At 45.6% G+C, this 15,252-nt stretch overlaps 1 protein-coding gene across 2 annotated transcripts in view; it reads left to right on the top strand.

Annotated features, from left to right (window-relative positions):
• LOC139418207 (homeobox protein cut-like 1) overlaps positions 1-15,252 on the top strand; it is a 205,615-nt gene that overhangs the window by 87,514 nt on the left and 102,849 nt on the right. For both annotated transcript variants that reach the window (XM_071167482.1, XM_071167481.1), the window contains exon 3: positions 7,861-7,908. In XM_071167482.1, coding sequence (XP_071023583.1) covers positions 7,861-7,908 — 48 coding nt within the window. The remainder of the gene's footprint in view (positions 1-7,860; positions 7,909-15,252) is intronic.

Below are 15,252 nucleotides of genomic sequence, written 5' to 3'. Positions count from 1 at the left end.
GTTTGAATGAATGTTTACGCGCCTGCTTCTGCCTACCATCGCTCAGTCAGATACTTAGATACTTGTATGCTTGTATGCTCAGTCAGATTATATGCAACTCAGGACACGCTAGATAATATCTAGTAATATCATCAACCATGTGTAGTTAACTAGTGATTATGATTGATTGTTTTTTATAAGATAAGTTTCATGCTAGCTAGCAACTTACCTTGGCTTACTGCATTTGCGTAACAGGAAGTCAGTCTCCTTGTGGAGTGCAACGAGAGAGAGGCAGGTCGTTATAGCGTTGGACTAGTTAACTGTAATGTTGCAAGATTGGATGCCCCGAGCTGACAAGGTGAAAATCTGTCGTTTTTTTTTATCAAGGCAGCTGATTGTAACCAGGGTTTGCATAAGCTGCTGGTGCTGTGTCCTTCTCTAGCAATAGAACCCCTGTTAAGTCAAATTATTTCAGTGGCTATCATGCTCAGTCATCCAAGAAGGGCAAGCCAAGGGCCCACAATAGAACCTGGTAAAGGTGTGAAAAGCACAGTTGTCCCTCCCTGGTCTGGTTTCAGTTGGAATTCCACTCCAATCCCAGAGGACAATGAAACCCTATACTCCTATATCAGAAGAACCCTGCCATTCAAAAACCTATCTTGAGAATTGGACAGCTTTTGTTTTGTTTGTGGTGTGTTGTGGGGGCAGGGGATGAGGATGGGTGTCTCTTTATTGGGAGCGGCGGTGATCAATGGTATTGTGTGGAGCTTTGAGGTGGATGGTGGCCCAGCCCAGTGTAACGTCTGTGCGGAAAAGAGGCTGGCCATGAGGCTGGCTGGCTCTGGGTACCGACGGGGCAACACCGACACTGCAGCCTTTTGTGTGAGGGACTATGGGAGAGTCATGACCTCATTCCCAGACAAGCGTCAGGGGCAGGAGAGAGTAGCAGGGGGACGGGGGGTGGGTGTGTATGTGTCTTTGGCCGGCTCTCACGTACCCCCTCCCCATTCCACTTGACCCTGAGACTACCCCACACCCTCAACCCTCCTGTTCGTTACGTATCAATTTACAACCACAGTAGTGAGTTGGATTCATCCTTAAACTCCTCATGTTTCTCTCTTTTTGGTCTCACGTGTTATCAAATACAGATTTAGCCACGGTTGGTCATTTTCTGTGACAAGGTTAGGAGCGGTATACTTAATGTCCGGAGTTTCCCACACCAGGCTCTTTCCCCCCTGTCTGCCCTAATGGTTGTTGGCCTTTGGCAGGAGGGCAATGAAGGGAGGTCAAGAAGCCTGGCCCTTAATTGTGAGTGGATCTGGCCTCCCAGATGGGGAACGGTGGACGGTGTTTGCACAGCAGTGGGGGGGTCTCGGTCTATTGATTGTAAACTGATTGAGTCTGTGTCTGGGGGTCTAGAGTCTAGTATCAGGATAGTGTTTGTAAAGCGTCTAGTATCAGGATAGTGTTTGTAAAGCGTCTAGTATCAGGATAGTGTTTGTAAAACGTCTAGTATCAGGATAGTGTTTGTAAAGCGTCTAGTATCAGGATAGTGTTTGTAAAACGTCTAGTATCAGGATAGTGTTTGTAAAGCATCTAGTATCAGGATAGTGTTTGTAAAGCGTCTAGTATCAGGATAGTGTTTGTAAAGCGTCTAGTATCAGGATAGTGTTTGTAAAGCGTCTGCTGTTGGGCCAATGTTTGTAAAATAATAATGGTTTCAGATATTCTGTAGAATGTTGTCTGTCTAACCACAACTCATAAAGTGACTGTGTCTGTAAGTTGAATAACAACCTGGAATTGTGATGGGGTTTGTAGAATAGGCCTAGTTTACTCCGTCAAGTGCCTGCTACTTGAGACACCATTAGTAAAATAACCCGTAAAATGTTTGACATCCAAGGTTGTGTGTAAAACATCTTTTGTAAAACGACTTGTAAAGTGTCGTCTGCTATCAGGGGGGGTGAATGGCTGCGGGGGGGGGGGGGTCATTGAGAGGAGTGAGCTCTCCTAGAAGTGGCGCTGTTCTATTTCCTATAGTGGTGGAGGGCGGACAGCGTTTCTCTTATCATTGGGGTCTTCTCTCATTCATCACTGCTTCCCGCTCTCTGCTCCCTCTTTGTGCTGCCGAGGTGTAGGAGGGGTAGCCTAGCTGTGTGGCGCCCAGCCTGGCCTGCCCGGGCCCCCTGGAATAATAAGCAGGGTAATGTCTTCTGTCTTTGGTTGCACAGAGCCCATCTGACAATCTTCAGGGATTGACAAGCAAGGGTCAGCATGTCCCCATCAAACCATGGAGGTGGAGAATTTACCCATTACTTAACCCTCAGAGAGAGAGATGGAGTGAGAGAACCCGTGGTGTTTTTAGCCTTCGATGCAATGGGAGTGGAGACGTTAGTGCAGGAACAGAAAGTTTCATAACCCTACATCTGACCTTCTCCTGTTTACACGTTCCTGTTCTCCCTGGGACTCTGTCCAATGGGAAAGAGAATATAATGCTCTCCGGTTGGATAGGTGAATATGTCTGAGATCACTGTATTCATGTCAGTCCATCAGAAGTTACCTGGGGAAGGAAATACATTTACATGCCATTTTCCTTCCCTCTTAGCCAAGAGGCTAGTTGCAATCAATTTAATTGCGCAGTTTAGACTTTGATAAGTCCTTCATACATGGATTTGCAAGTATTGAGTATATTGTAAATGTTACAATACCTTAGTGTATAACATTTATCCACTTATCTATAAAAGGTAGACATTAGCATAGGCATAACCTAACAGTGAGGCTGCAGTTTGGTGTGTGTATGTGCTCACTGGTGATGATGTACCGCCCTCACACTCACACGGTTCAGCAGACACACACTGCGGCAGGCAGGCAGCAACACGGGCAGCTCAGTTGCTCGGCATCAGGACCCCGGTTTCTTTTCTCTCCGTAACACAGCCTACATGAAGAGCTCCTTAGCCAGCGCAAGGCAATCATCGAAGAGAGAGGGAGAAAATGAAAGTGAAAGACAGAGAGACAGTAAGGGTAGGGAAAAGAAAGAGACAGAACCCCAGTGGTAGTAGGAACAGAGGCCTAGAGTGTCAGACGCAGCCCTCCTCCATTCACGGCCCTGGATTAAAGATGCATTGAGCGGTTTGTGTGTGTTGGGTCGGGGGGCTGGCCGGGACTGGGGAATGTTTTCGCGGAAAGGCATGGCCCAGTTCTTCTGGATGATCTGGCAAAAAATATCTCCCGTCTGTCTCTCCAATATCTCTATAAGAGACGTGATGTTTAGTCAAACTCCATCAGTGTATACTCATTCATATTCTCCCGTATCTTTTGATCTTATTCTTCAGTCTATCTCAATCTCTGTTTCTCTCACTCCCTACCTCCCTCTTTGATTCGCTGGCTCATCCTCTTGTGTTTCCTCTACTTGCCCTCTGTCATGTCTGGGCCAGCGGGTCCCCCTCTCGCGGGTGTTGATGTACTGGGCAGTGGCTGAGTCACAAGCTCCCTTGCCCCTGACCACCGACTCATCTCCTCCTGTAGCCGGCCTGTAGCCAGCCTCAGACCAGACACAGGGGTTAGGCTCCCCTGCCTGTGCTCGGCCAGGCCAGGCCACAGCCAGTGTGAGGCTTGGCAAGCAGCCGCTTGGCTCACAGACCCAGTGGCAGAGGCCGGTCAAAAGAGAGAGAACTGCCATTGTGCTACAGTAACCCAGTGGCAAAGGAGGGGAGAGGTAGGTGTGGAGAGAAAGACGGAGAAAGTAAGAGCGCGAGAAATCCGTCCACTGTGCTAACCCAATGGCAGGGACAGAGAAAGAAACCATAGGAACAAATGGAGGGAGAGCGGCTCTCCACCCTCAATGACTAGACATGCTATGTTCTGCCCTCTAAAGACCAAGTGCCCTCGCTTGAAACACTCAACTCAGGACAAAAAACCTTAAATGACACATGCTGCAATATTACCAAACCCAGGCACATTCTCTCTCAATTTCATGACATAGACTAATGCTGTAGCCCTTTCTCTCTCCACGCATCACTGCTCTCCACTATAGAGATGAGAGCTCATAGGCCCGAGTAGTACACCCTCCGGGTCTCCACTGTACGCTGCTTATTTCATTGAACAATGACCACACAGGTCCAATGCACTCAAACACAAAGCGAGGGACACTCAGTGGGTCGACCATTAAAAGGGGAGCGAGGGTTACTTAAAAGCTGAATATGAAAAGAAGCCATTGTCTATGTTCCTGACCGTCACTGGGGTAAAGAAAGTCTGGCCTAGAAGAAATTGTGTTAATGTAGCCATTGTGCTAAGAAGGTAATTGGTTAAGTAGTGTCAGGCATCCAGTGGAGGGATCCCTGAGGAAGGCCATGTCTGAAGTAAAGCTTGTAAACTCATTGTGGTATCAGACTCTTGTCCTCTTCTCCTACCTTCTTACACTTCTCACCCTCTTTCTCTCCCCTCCTTTTCCCCCTTCTCACGTCCTCTCTCCCACTGCTCCCTCCAGCTCTCTGAGGATACCTTGTGATTGTAATGCGTGTGTGTTTGTGTTATGGTCCTGCAGGCTTGCCTCCCTGGAGATCTGGGCCGGTTTCCAAGACAGGGAGCTCCCTGGTGGTGGAGAGTTAAAAAGAAATGCAATCACCATAACGATCCCTTTTAGTTTGAGAGGTGATGTACACTACATGACCAAAAGTATGTGGAGACCTGCTCGTTGAACATCTCATTCCAAAATCATGGGCATTAATATGGAGTTGGTTCCCCCTTTGCTGCTGTAACAGCCTCCACTCTTCTGGGAAGGCTTTCCACTAGATGTTGGAACACTGCTGCAGGAACTTGCTCCCATTCAAGCCACAAATGCATCAGAAGCCAATGCCAGATTTCTGGATTGGGCTGTGCTCAGAGTATCCTGCCTTGGCAAATCGCGCTGTTAAGACACTGATGCCCTTCGCAACCACGTACCTATGTGAGAGTGGATTCTCAGCCCTCACTAGCATGAAAACTAAAATGAAAATGATTTAAGTCTGAAACTCTCCAATACAACCCACCATTATGAGTTATGTGCATCCTTTCAAGCTCACCCTTCTCATTAACCTGTGGTGAGTTATTCACAATTTTTGATTAACAAATAAGGTTTAATATGTAAGCTGGTTAAATAAAGAGCAAAATGATTGATTATTATTAGTATATTATTATATGTGCCCTGGTCCTATAAGAGCTCATTTTCACTTCCCACGAGCCAGCTTGTGACAAAAAGTAATTATTATGTTTATTAAGCATATTGTATAGTGTGTGTGGCAGGCTTACAATGATGGCAAAAAACAACATTTGAGAGTGCGCTGACCCTGGTTATAGAGGGGGTACGCAGCTGGAGGTTGATTGTTTGAAGGGGTACGGGACTATAAACGTTTGGGAACCACTGTTTTAAAGAATTTGGCAGTACGTCTAACCGGCCTCACAACCCCAGACCACATGTAACTATGGCAGCCCAGGACCTCCACACCCGGCTTCTTCCCCTGTGAGATTGTCTGATGGGGAGTGGGGGTGCTGAGGAGTATTTCTGTCTGTAATAAAGCCCTTTTGTGGGGGAAAATGAATTATGATTGGCCCTAATCTATGGATTTCACATGACTGGGAATACAGATATGCATCTGACTGGGCACAGCCCACCCATGTCTGCACCCCTGCCCAGTCAGATGCATATCTGTATTCCCAGTCATGTGAAATCCATAGATTAGGGCCTAATGAATTTATATAAATTGACTGATTTCCTTATATGAACTGTAACTCAGTCAAATCTTTGAAATTGGTGCATGTTCGGTTATATTTTTGGTTCAGTATATGTATGTATAGTTGCAAATTGCATTTCCGTGTGGTTTTCATGGACCTGCTCCCTCTATCTGAACCACTTGTGAACCATGTAATGTGTGTCCTCAATCACTCTGGCCTGAAGATCAGTGTTTACTGGGCTAGCTTTTATTGGTCACTTGGTCAAGCCTTTGTATCCGTCAGAGTAAAGATCATTTTTATGCAGTGGGGCTCTCTGTATATCAAATTTGGGGCAATTGCATTTGCAGATCTCGAGCAGTGTGTGTGTGTGCGTGTGTGTGCGGGTGTTTCCCTGTCGAGATCCAGAAAGACTTTGGAGTTCTCTTGGCCGGGGCAGGAGTGTTATGTTGAAACCAGATGTTGAGCGATGTTTCCTTTTTGTCACGTGGCCCCTTCATAAAGGTGATCTGTACGGTAGCCAGTGGCGACAGGAGATCAGCGGGCTCAGCTGCTCCCTCCAGGGGACTGGGAAAAGTCCAGCACACTAGGTACCTACCTAGCATCGCGCTAATGTTAGCTTAGCACAGCATGGTATGGTCTGGGTCAGCCAGTCCCCAAAGTCTTCCATAGAGGCTCCCTAGAGGGAGGGAGGGAGGGAGACTGGTGTAAACATCAGTCAGTCATAGGAGGCACACTTACACACATCAATGTGGAGGGAGAGAAAGTAAAACGAGAGGAGAGATGGGGAAGAGGATACAACAGAAACCCATAGGCATTTAAGAGCTCTACATTTCACACAGTTGTAATGTCTACCCTGCAAGTTAGGTGTTGGTCAGCTTAAAATATATGGCCCTTCATGCATTTTGTACATTTCACAATTGACACACGGTTTCAGTAATAGGTTACAGAGGTTATACTGTGTCACAGGACTGTGCATGTGTTCTGCAAGTGTCAGAGTACACCTATACTTTATCCTGAGGGTGACTGAAATGTCCACCAGACTAATGTGGGCCAGTCTTATAGGAGTGTACTTGGTGTGTGTGCACATGTGTGTAAATGCATTGCATTCCACTAATTGGCTGCTGCTAACTCGGTTTCAGTGGTCAGTTCTGTTTTGGAGCATGCTGTGTATTCCTATAGGGAGGCCTCATGTAAGGCCTTTTTGTACCCAGCTGAGATTTATTCAGGGCGCATTTAATTACATTTTATGATCAAACACGCCTGCTCTGTTCAAATGAAAAGAGACATTGAAATTGGCCATAATCAGATATACTTTAATGGCGAGGTGTCGCATCGCTCCACTGTAGGTTGCCCAAGGTAAGATTCATCATTGCTTGAGTAAGGTTGGAACAACGTTTGTTTTGATTGGAGACTTTGTAAATTCACTTGTTTTTGGGACTTTTATTTTCATCCGCCACAGATTCGAGACTCAACCCAGTTTCTCCCAAGTTAAACAGACAAATAACTCTACAGAAATAGTCGGCTGTTGAAGTTGGACAATTTTTCAGGCCTAACATTACTTTTAGAAGTGAATTAATGAACAGAGCCCACATTTGCATGTAGCGTCTCTACGTTTTTCTGTTTTTGCTTGAATGGTAATTTAACCAGAAACAACTGAGTCATGGCGAGAGAGGGTGAGAGGGAGAGTAAATGTATGCCACACGTTTTTCCTTTAAGCACAGCGTCCTCTGCTCTCATTCAAGGGCAGCACAAGGTGATACTCTGTTTTGTTTTTCTTCCTCCTTTTCCCAGAGAACAAACCTTCCCTCTGGGAGGGTTTGGACAAATCAGGATCCCCATTTTCATATGTTTAATGTGTTTCTATGCTCCGTATCTGGGAACAAAAGGCAACACTCTCCCTCATCCATCAGAGTTGACAGTAGGGATTTTGCCTCGCAGAGAGAATGTAGTGAAAATGGGGCCTGGCTTTGCTAAACTAAACATATGGTTAGTTTGTAAGAGGTTTCTGCTCAATACTGTGGGGATGAAAGTCAATGACCAAGGTGTTAAAGACTGTGGAAACAGAGAATGTGGCCATTTTTTCACGGTATGAGAATGTATTGTGTTTTGCTCTCCCACAAGGTAGCATTGTTATGCGATGCTAATCCATTTCCTTCTTCTTCTTTTGTCTTGCAGGATCTGCGAAAGCAGGTAGCTCCATTGCTAAAGGGCTTCCAAGCAGAGGTGAGTGCTATTTAAAACTCTAGAACATTTAATACCTAGCTTTCCTTTATCGATTTAAGGATGTGTGTTTGTGTGTAGCCTACTGTACATCGTGTATGTTGTGAGGGATGGTGGACATTTTGTTTTTGCGGGGAGACAGTGCGCCCCTGACACACTCCATAAAGGCTGACATGTGCTGTCTCTGCCTGGCTAGACTTCTGCTGGCTGGCTGCTCTACTCTCCTGCTGGAGGAGCCTTCCCTTCCCCAGTGGAGCCCTCGCCAGGGGAGTCCATTATTTGTGTCCTTTTATGAGGCTCTCTAGCTCCCAGCCATGTTTAAATTGCATCCCCTTAAAATATTCCAGCCAAACTGCTCCTGATCTGAGCTTCAGTCTTAAACTCCAGGCAGACATGCCTTTCTCTGTTTCATAAACCCCCACCTCCCCTGTATGGCTATGTGTCACATCGTCTGATGCAAAGCTCCTTTTGATATCTGCTAAAATGAATGCAATTGGCCTCCTGAATAATGATTTGCCAATGGGAGAAACATGTTGCCAATTGTCTCTTGTACTGAATCTGACTTTCTGTGTGTCTGTGTGCGCGATATTGTGGTATCATTGCCTCAGAAATGTGAGCACGGGGGTGTGGATGAGAGTAAATGAGCCAGTTTACACCATGGGCTGATTCGCGGCTGGACAGGGGGGGGTGAGGTTGCGGGCGGCTGATGGCAATAGCGCTTTAACCCTCTATTCTGGAGGGTGTGCAGGGTGGGGGCGCAATGCCCACTATGACCGCGGCGGGTTTAAATCCCTGACCCTGACAATGCGCCCTGACAGCCTAGGCCAGCCACAGGGAAGAGCGGCCCTGCCGATTTAACATTTTGTCCTGAGAGCGCCCCTTGCACTGCTCTGAAAGTATGGTAACTTCAGAATTGATTTAGGGGACTTTAATGATAATAATGTGAGCTGTGAGACTTGAGGCAGGGAGGAGGGGTGTGGGAGTGAGAGCTGTGTTTCTGGCGCCAGCTCTTAATTCCTCCTCAAGTGCCACTCCTGCAGTAAATAAGGGCTTAGCGATGTGAGGGCTTTATGGAGAGCATCTGAACAGGCCCAGCCTGACTCCTCTGAGTGCCTCCGCTGCTATACTGCTACTGCTGGGGCCTGCCTCGGCTGGAGGCACTGCCTGAATTACTACAGTCAATTCACTTTTAATCTTTGTCAAATCAGGAAAGGATTTCAATTCAATCCTATGAATCAATTAGAATACATTTTTAGAATAGGCACTGATGTGGTCACACTGGTGTTTATGTTGGCTTGAGGCACTTTCATTCTTGACAGGCAGCAATGTCTCATCCAAACAAAGTGACATCCATAAATCTGTCAACTATTTTAGGGGACAGATGCATGATAAGTGTTTGTCGACTGCAAATTTGTCCTCTGTCTTGCTTAGTGCATATTTAATTTGGTAATGATGGAGGACTGTAACATTTTGCCACTGTCAGATTGCATTTTTAATTCGGAGCATGCATTTGTGAGTCTACCTCACTAATTCATGATATAAAATGTTTTGAGTTTAGTCTGAACATAATTAAAAGGCCTGCTACTCCCTTTATATGTTATGTTTGGAGTTCTCTGCCTTCTCATGGACACCAACCAGTGTATTTTTTCATGTGCAGTACACTATTTTGTATACAGTGCCTTTCAATTCCAGAAAAAGACAGTAGGTTACTTAAGACAGAAATGATACTAGAACATCACTAGTCGTCTGACCCATGAGTCATGGTCCTGTTTCTGGTTTTCCTGTTCCAGGAGGATTTACCAGTACAGCGTTACTTAGTGCAACAATTAAATACATTGTTAGAAAAAGAAGCCATGCGGTACACCTTTATTTTGATTGGTTGTTTGCTACCTCATTTGTGTTTACAACAAATTTCTCTCATGCTCAAAGATATTCTATTACTTTCAACTCATCTGATGGGTATTATTAAGTTAATTCCACTGTACTGAGATATTTGATTATTTGAGAAATCCCTTCAGGGAAACGCAAACTGTACATTGTAGTCTGAGGCGTGCGCCTTGAAATCAAACTGTCGTTTTGATCACTTTGATGATCACATGTCTCCCAACGCTCCCCAATGCTTTCTATGAGCACCATTGTGTTGCCATGTTACACCCTGCACCCCAGTCAGCTTCTTATCCCTGACAGTAATTAGTCACCACTTAATTATATTCCTATTCCTGTTGGCTCTTAAAGTATTATTTTGTTAAGTGCTCTGGATCTCCTAAAACAAAGCCCACTCTCTCACTGAGAGGCCCAAGAATTTGGCTGCCCTCTAAATGGCTGCTAAATAAAACTCATAGCTGCTACTGCGTGCCATGACTCAGTAATTGGTCAGTGGCTGTTATCAGCCCGGCTCTGCCTTGCTATATAGGCCTATATATAGACCCCTGGACAGGAAATCCCTAATATGAAACAGAGTGTAGATGGTGCGATTTAAGAAAAGAAGACCGAATGGAAAGAAAGTACAGTAATGCCGGCTATTTTAAAGATTTTCCTTGCTTCAAATGTCTGTCACCCTCGAACCCTCAAAATGTCTATCGCCGACGCCTCCCAATAAAGACGCTGCTTCAGCGACTAAAAGCACTTCTTTATAATTCAGCAGCAAGGAGTGCCATATAAATTTCATGAAGTTAAAGGGGCTGGAAAGACGGCTCCCTGTACACCTCTCTCAGGCAGGGCGGAACCGCACCGCAGCCTGTCTGGCCCATTAGCGTTCATTGTGGTTGGAGCGAGCAATTTGTGAGGGCCCCCAGGCCTATTATTGACGGAGTTAATCGCCCCTGTTTAAATCACCCCAGGTTTAAAAATACCCACTACTCCCCCCACATCACACGGGCCCGGCTCACAGGCACCAGCCTGAGACTCCTGCAGCCATTTTAATTTATCTCCTCTGTGGATGAATAGGGCGATTGGCAAGGACAGGAGGAGTCCCTGACCTTCGCGAAGGCCCAACTTATCATCTCAGGAATTTGGGGCTTCCACTTTGTTTTCCATGAGCATCAGCTGGCTGAGAGATAACGGTGTTCCAGATCTCAGAAATGGCTCCTCATGTGAAAGCAGTAGTGTTGACTGCTTTATTAGGGAGCAAAACAAATGACTAAATGGAGACCCGGCGAGATTCAAAGTACAGATTGTCAGATACAGAGACACAGTACCCAAGCATTTCAGCTCTCCCCATAGGGGGAAGGAGAGGGAAAAAGTCCATTTTTCTGCTCCCTCTGTTTCTTATACACAAGGCAGAGCATGAAGTGCGGCGCATTAGAATATATGAGATCCTCTTAGACTTCTGGAAGGCCTCGAGGGTTAGGGAGAGGAGCCAGGCTGCTAGATCTGTTTGGGTTGTTTCTCTTTCTTTCTTACGGTTTCAGTTTTTTACATTTTATTTGTGAAATGAGCGAGCGCTTCTTTTCCTGTCAGGAAATGAGAACACAATGGGGAGCAGAGCTCAGCACTCGGCACCCACAGGCCCATGTGGACACACACCACAGCAGGGGGAGGGTTGGGAGGGAAGGAGGGCAGGAGAGCTCAATGGCACCCCCTCTTGGGGAGAGCGGGGGGGGGGATCTTTCTACCATACCACCCCCCACTGCAACTGTAGCCTCCCCCACCTACTCACACACACTTACACATGCATGCACGAAACAAATTCTTTCCTGGTCTCCCTTGATGCTGTCCCTACTGTCGCCAAAGCTTCGGAGGGAATCCATCCTTGCATGAAGTGTGATGTGTGAATGTGGTGTGTGACGCCACCGGGGTGTTCTCCGTCTCTCCCCGGACCATCTCTGCTTCTCCAAGACACTACTCAGTCTATCCCAGATGCATTTTACAGCCACAGCAACTGTAGCTTGATGACGAACTGGCACTGTAAATGAAGAGGGAAGAACCAGCATCGAGTCAGTCAGTGGCGTGTCAAGAAATCAGTCGCTAAGGAACAGGGTTGTGTTGGTTACTTTCTAAATGTACTCCATTACGGTTAATAGTTACTTGTCCCAAAATATTAAGAACTTTTGGATTACCCAAACTCAGTAATGTCATCTGATTACTTTCCCCTTAAGAGGTGCAGGTTAGTAGTTGAAACAGCCACAAAGTCATAAAATCTGATTTAAACATAACCCTAACCACACTGCTAACCATATGTGTAACCCTAACCTTAAATTAAGACCAAAAAGTTACCAAAAAAGTTCAAACGTTTTTACAATGTAGCCAATTCTGACTTTGCAGCTGGTCCATCTAGAGGAAATTGATCAGTTCTACCATAAGGAGAAGACTCATCCCAATAAACGTCAAGAGGCATTAAAAGAGGAAAAAAATGAATATTACCAATTGAACGACCTCTTGCAGGATAAATCAATGTTAGAGTTTACATAGGTGGCCATAAATGGATGTTGCATTTTACTTTGTGTTGGTTATGTAGGCTTCTTCTAACCCATTGCTTTCTACTTCAGATAATAATACGATTAGTCTGTATCTTTACATTAAAAAACTGTCTGTCAGAGTCCCAGTCATTCCAATTAATTGAATACCCCTTGATCTTCAAGAATCGGATTTGGAAATATAGATTAGCCTAATTGTTTTGCCTGAGCATAACCCAAAAATGAAGAACTAATTATCCTACTTTGTTTATGATTTTGTTGTCATGCAGGACTGATTGGGGCTCATTGGTTCAAGCTGGAAAATAAATGGTGCTATTGAAATGGCATGCTTTGAGCACTAGCGAAAAACGCTATTTGTATGTGGAAAACTAGATGCTCTCACTTGTGTTCTTCTTAAATGAAACTTGTTTTGACAGTATGGAGATGATTGTGGACTTCAGGAAACAGCAGAGGGAACACCCCCCTATCCACATCGATGGAACAGTAGTGGAGAGGGTAGCAAGTTTTAAGTTCCTCGGCATACACATCACAGACAAACTGAATTGGTCCACTCACACAGACAGCATTGTGAAGAAGGCGCAGCAGCGCCTCTTCAACCTCAGGAGGCTGAAGAAATTTGGCTTGTCACCAAAAGCACTCACAAACTTCTACAGATGCACAATCGAGAGCATCCTGGCGGGCTGTATCACCGCCTGGTACGGCAACTGCTCCGCCCTCAACCGTAAGGCTCTCCAGAGGGTAGTGAGGTCTGCACAACGCATCACCGGGGGCAAACTACCTGCCCTCCAGGACACCTACACCACCCGATGTCACAGGAAGGCCATAAAGATCATCAAGGACATCAACCACCCGAGCCACTGCCTGTTCACCCCGCTATCATCCAGAAGGCGAGGTCAGTACAGGTGCATCAAAGCTGGGACCGAGAGACTGAAAAACAGCTTCTATCTCAAGGCCATCAGACTGTTAAACAGCCACCACTAACATTGAGTGGCTGCTGCCAACACACTGACACTGACTCAACTCCAGCCACTTTAATAATGGGAATTGATGGGAAATGATGTAAATATATCACTAGCCACTTTAAACAATGCTACCTTATATAATGTTACTTACCCTACATTATTCATCTCATATGCATACGTATATACTGTACTCTATACCATCGACTGTATTCTTATGTAATACATGTATCACTAGCCACTTTAACTATGCCACTTTGTTTACATACTCATCTCATATGTATATACTGTACTCGATACCATCTACTGTATCTTGCCTATGCTGCTCTGTACCATCACTCATTCATATATCCTTATGTACATATTCTTTATCCCCTTACACTGTGTACAAGACAGTAGTTTTGGAATTGTTAGTTAGATTAGTTGTTGGTTATTACTGCATTGTCGGAACTAGAAGCACAAGCATTTCGCTACACTCGCATTAACATCTGCTAACCATGTGTATGTGACAAATAAAATTTGATTTGATTATCACAGGGGACTTTAGAAGGGAGGAACTCAAACTTTTATTCCTGCTCTATGAGGCTGTTGCAAGAGCGCGTTTTCACTGGCTGAGCGTATTTGTTAGGCTGATTCTGTTTGAAAACGTTTCTTAAACGGAAACGGGAGTTTTTTAATTTTTTTAATTTATTATTATTTTTTTATTTATTTTATTTTATTTTTTTTTTATACCCCTTTTTCTCCCCAATTTCGTGGTATCCAATTGTTGTAGTAGCTACTATCTTGTCTCATTGCTACAACTCCCGTACGGGCTCGGGAGAGACAAAGGTTGAATGTCATGCGTCCTCCGATACACAACCCAACCAGCTTCTTAACACAGCGCTCATCCAACCCGGAAGCCAGCCTCCCCAATGTGTCGGAGGCTACACCGTGCACCGTGGTTAGCACGCACTGCGCCCGGCCCGCCACAGTAGTCGCTGGTGCGCGATGAGACAAGGAGATCCCTACCGACCAAGCCCTCCCTAACCCGGACGACGCTGGGCCAATTGTGCGTCGCCCCACGGACCTCCCAGTCGCGGCCGGTTACGACAGAGCCTGGGCGCGAACCCAGGGACTCTGATGGCACAGCTGGCGCTGCAGTACAGCGCCCTTAACCACTGCGCCACCCGGGAGGCCAATTTTTTTTTAAGTATCTGTAATCTGATGACAATATTTTTGCTGGTAAAGTAACAGATTACAGTTCGTTTTTTTGTAATCTCTTACATGTAATCTGTTACTCCCCAACCCTGATAAGGAATGAGATTTAAATGTGAGTAAATTGTTAGTACGCAGTGTAGGCTATTATTTTATTTAAGGGCACACCGAATCAGTGTGCCACTTCCAAACCCCACAAAGCCTAGTCAGGCAACCGAATGCTACAGAGAGACCTTCAGGAGACGTGATGGCTGTGGCAGAGAGAGACACGTACAAAGTGGCATAGGAGTGGGACAAATGCAGGAAGTCACTACTGATTTTGCATAATTGCAGTGTAATTTTGGATGTCTGTCTCGTCGTAAGGGCACCGGGAGCCCAGGGAGAAGGCTGTGAAAGTTAAGTTGGCAGCTCGCACAGCGCTGTGATTAGCTCAACTCTCAGACTGTGTGTGTGTGTGTGTGTGTGTGTGTGTGTGTTAGCATAGGCATACAGTAAAAAGGGGAGACTGGGATGGGCCTCAACTTATATCAGGTTATTAAAAGTGTGTTTGGGGCGGCAGGTAGCCTGGTGGTTAGAGCATTGGGACAGTAACTGAAAAGGTTGCTGGATCAAATCCCTTAGCTGACAAGGTAAAAATCTGTTCAAATCAAATTTTATTTGTCACATACACATGGTTAGCAGATGTTAATGCGAGTGTAGCGAAATGCTTGTGCTTCTAGTTCCGACCATGCAGTAATATCTAACAAGTAATCTAACCTAACAATTTCACAACAGCTACC

Source organism: Oncorhynchus clarkii, chromosome 10 (assembly GCF_045791955.1).
Source record: "Oncorhynchus clarkii lewisi isolate Uvic-CL-2024 chromosome 10, UVic_Ocla_1.0, whole genome shotgun sequence".
NCBI lineage: Eukaryota > Metazoa > Chordata > Actinopteri > Salmoniformes > Salmonidae > Oncorhynchus > Oncorhynchus clarkii.
The sequence above is the reverse complement of the archived record's forward strand: the minus strand, read 5'-3'. Positions and strand labels throughout refer to the sequence as shown.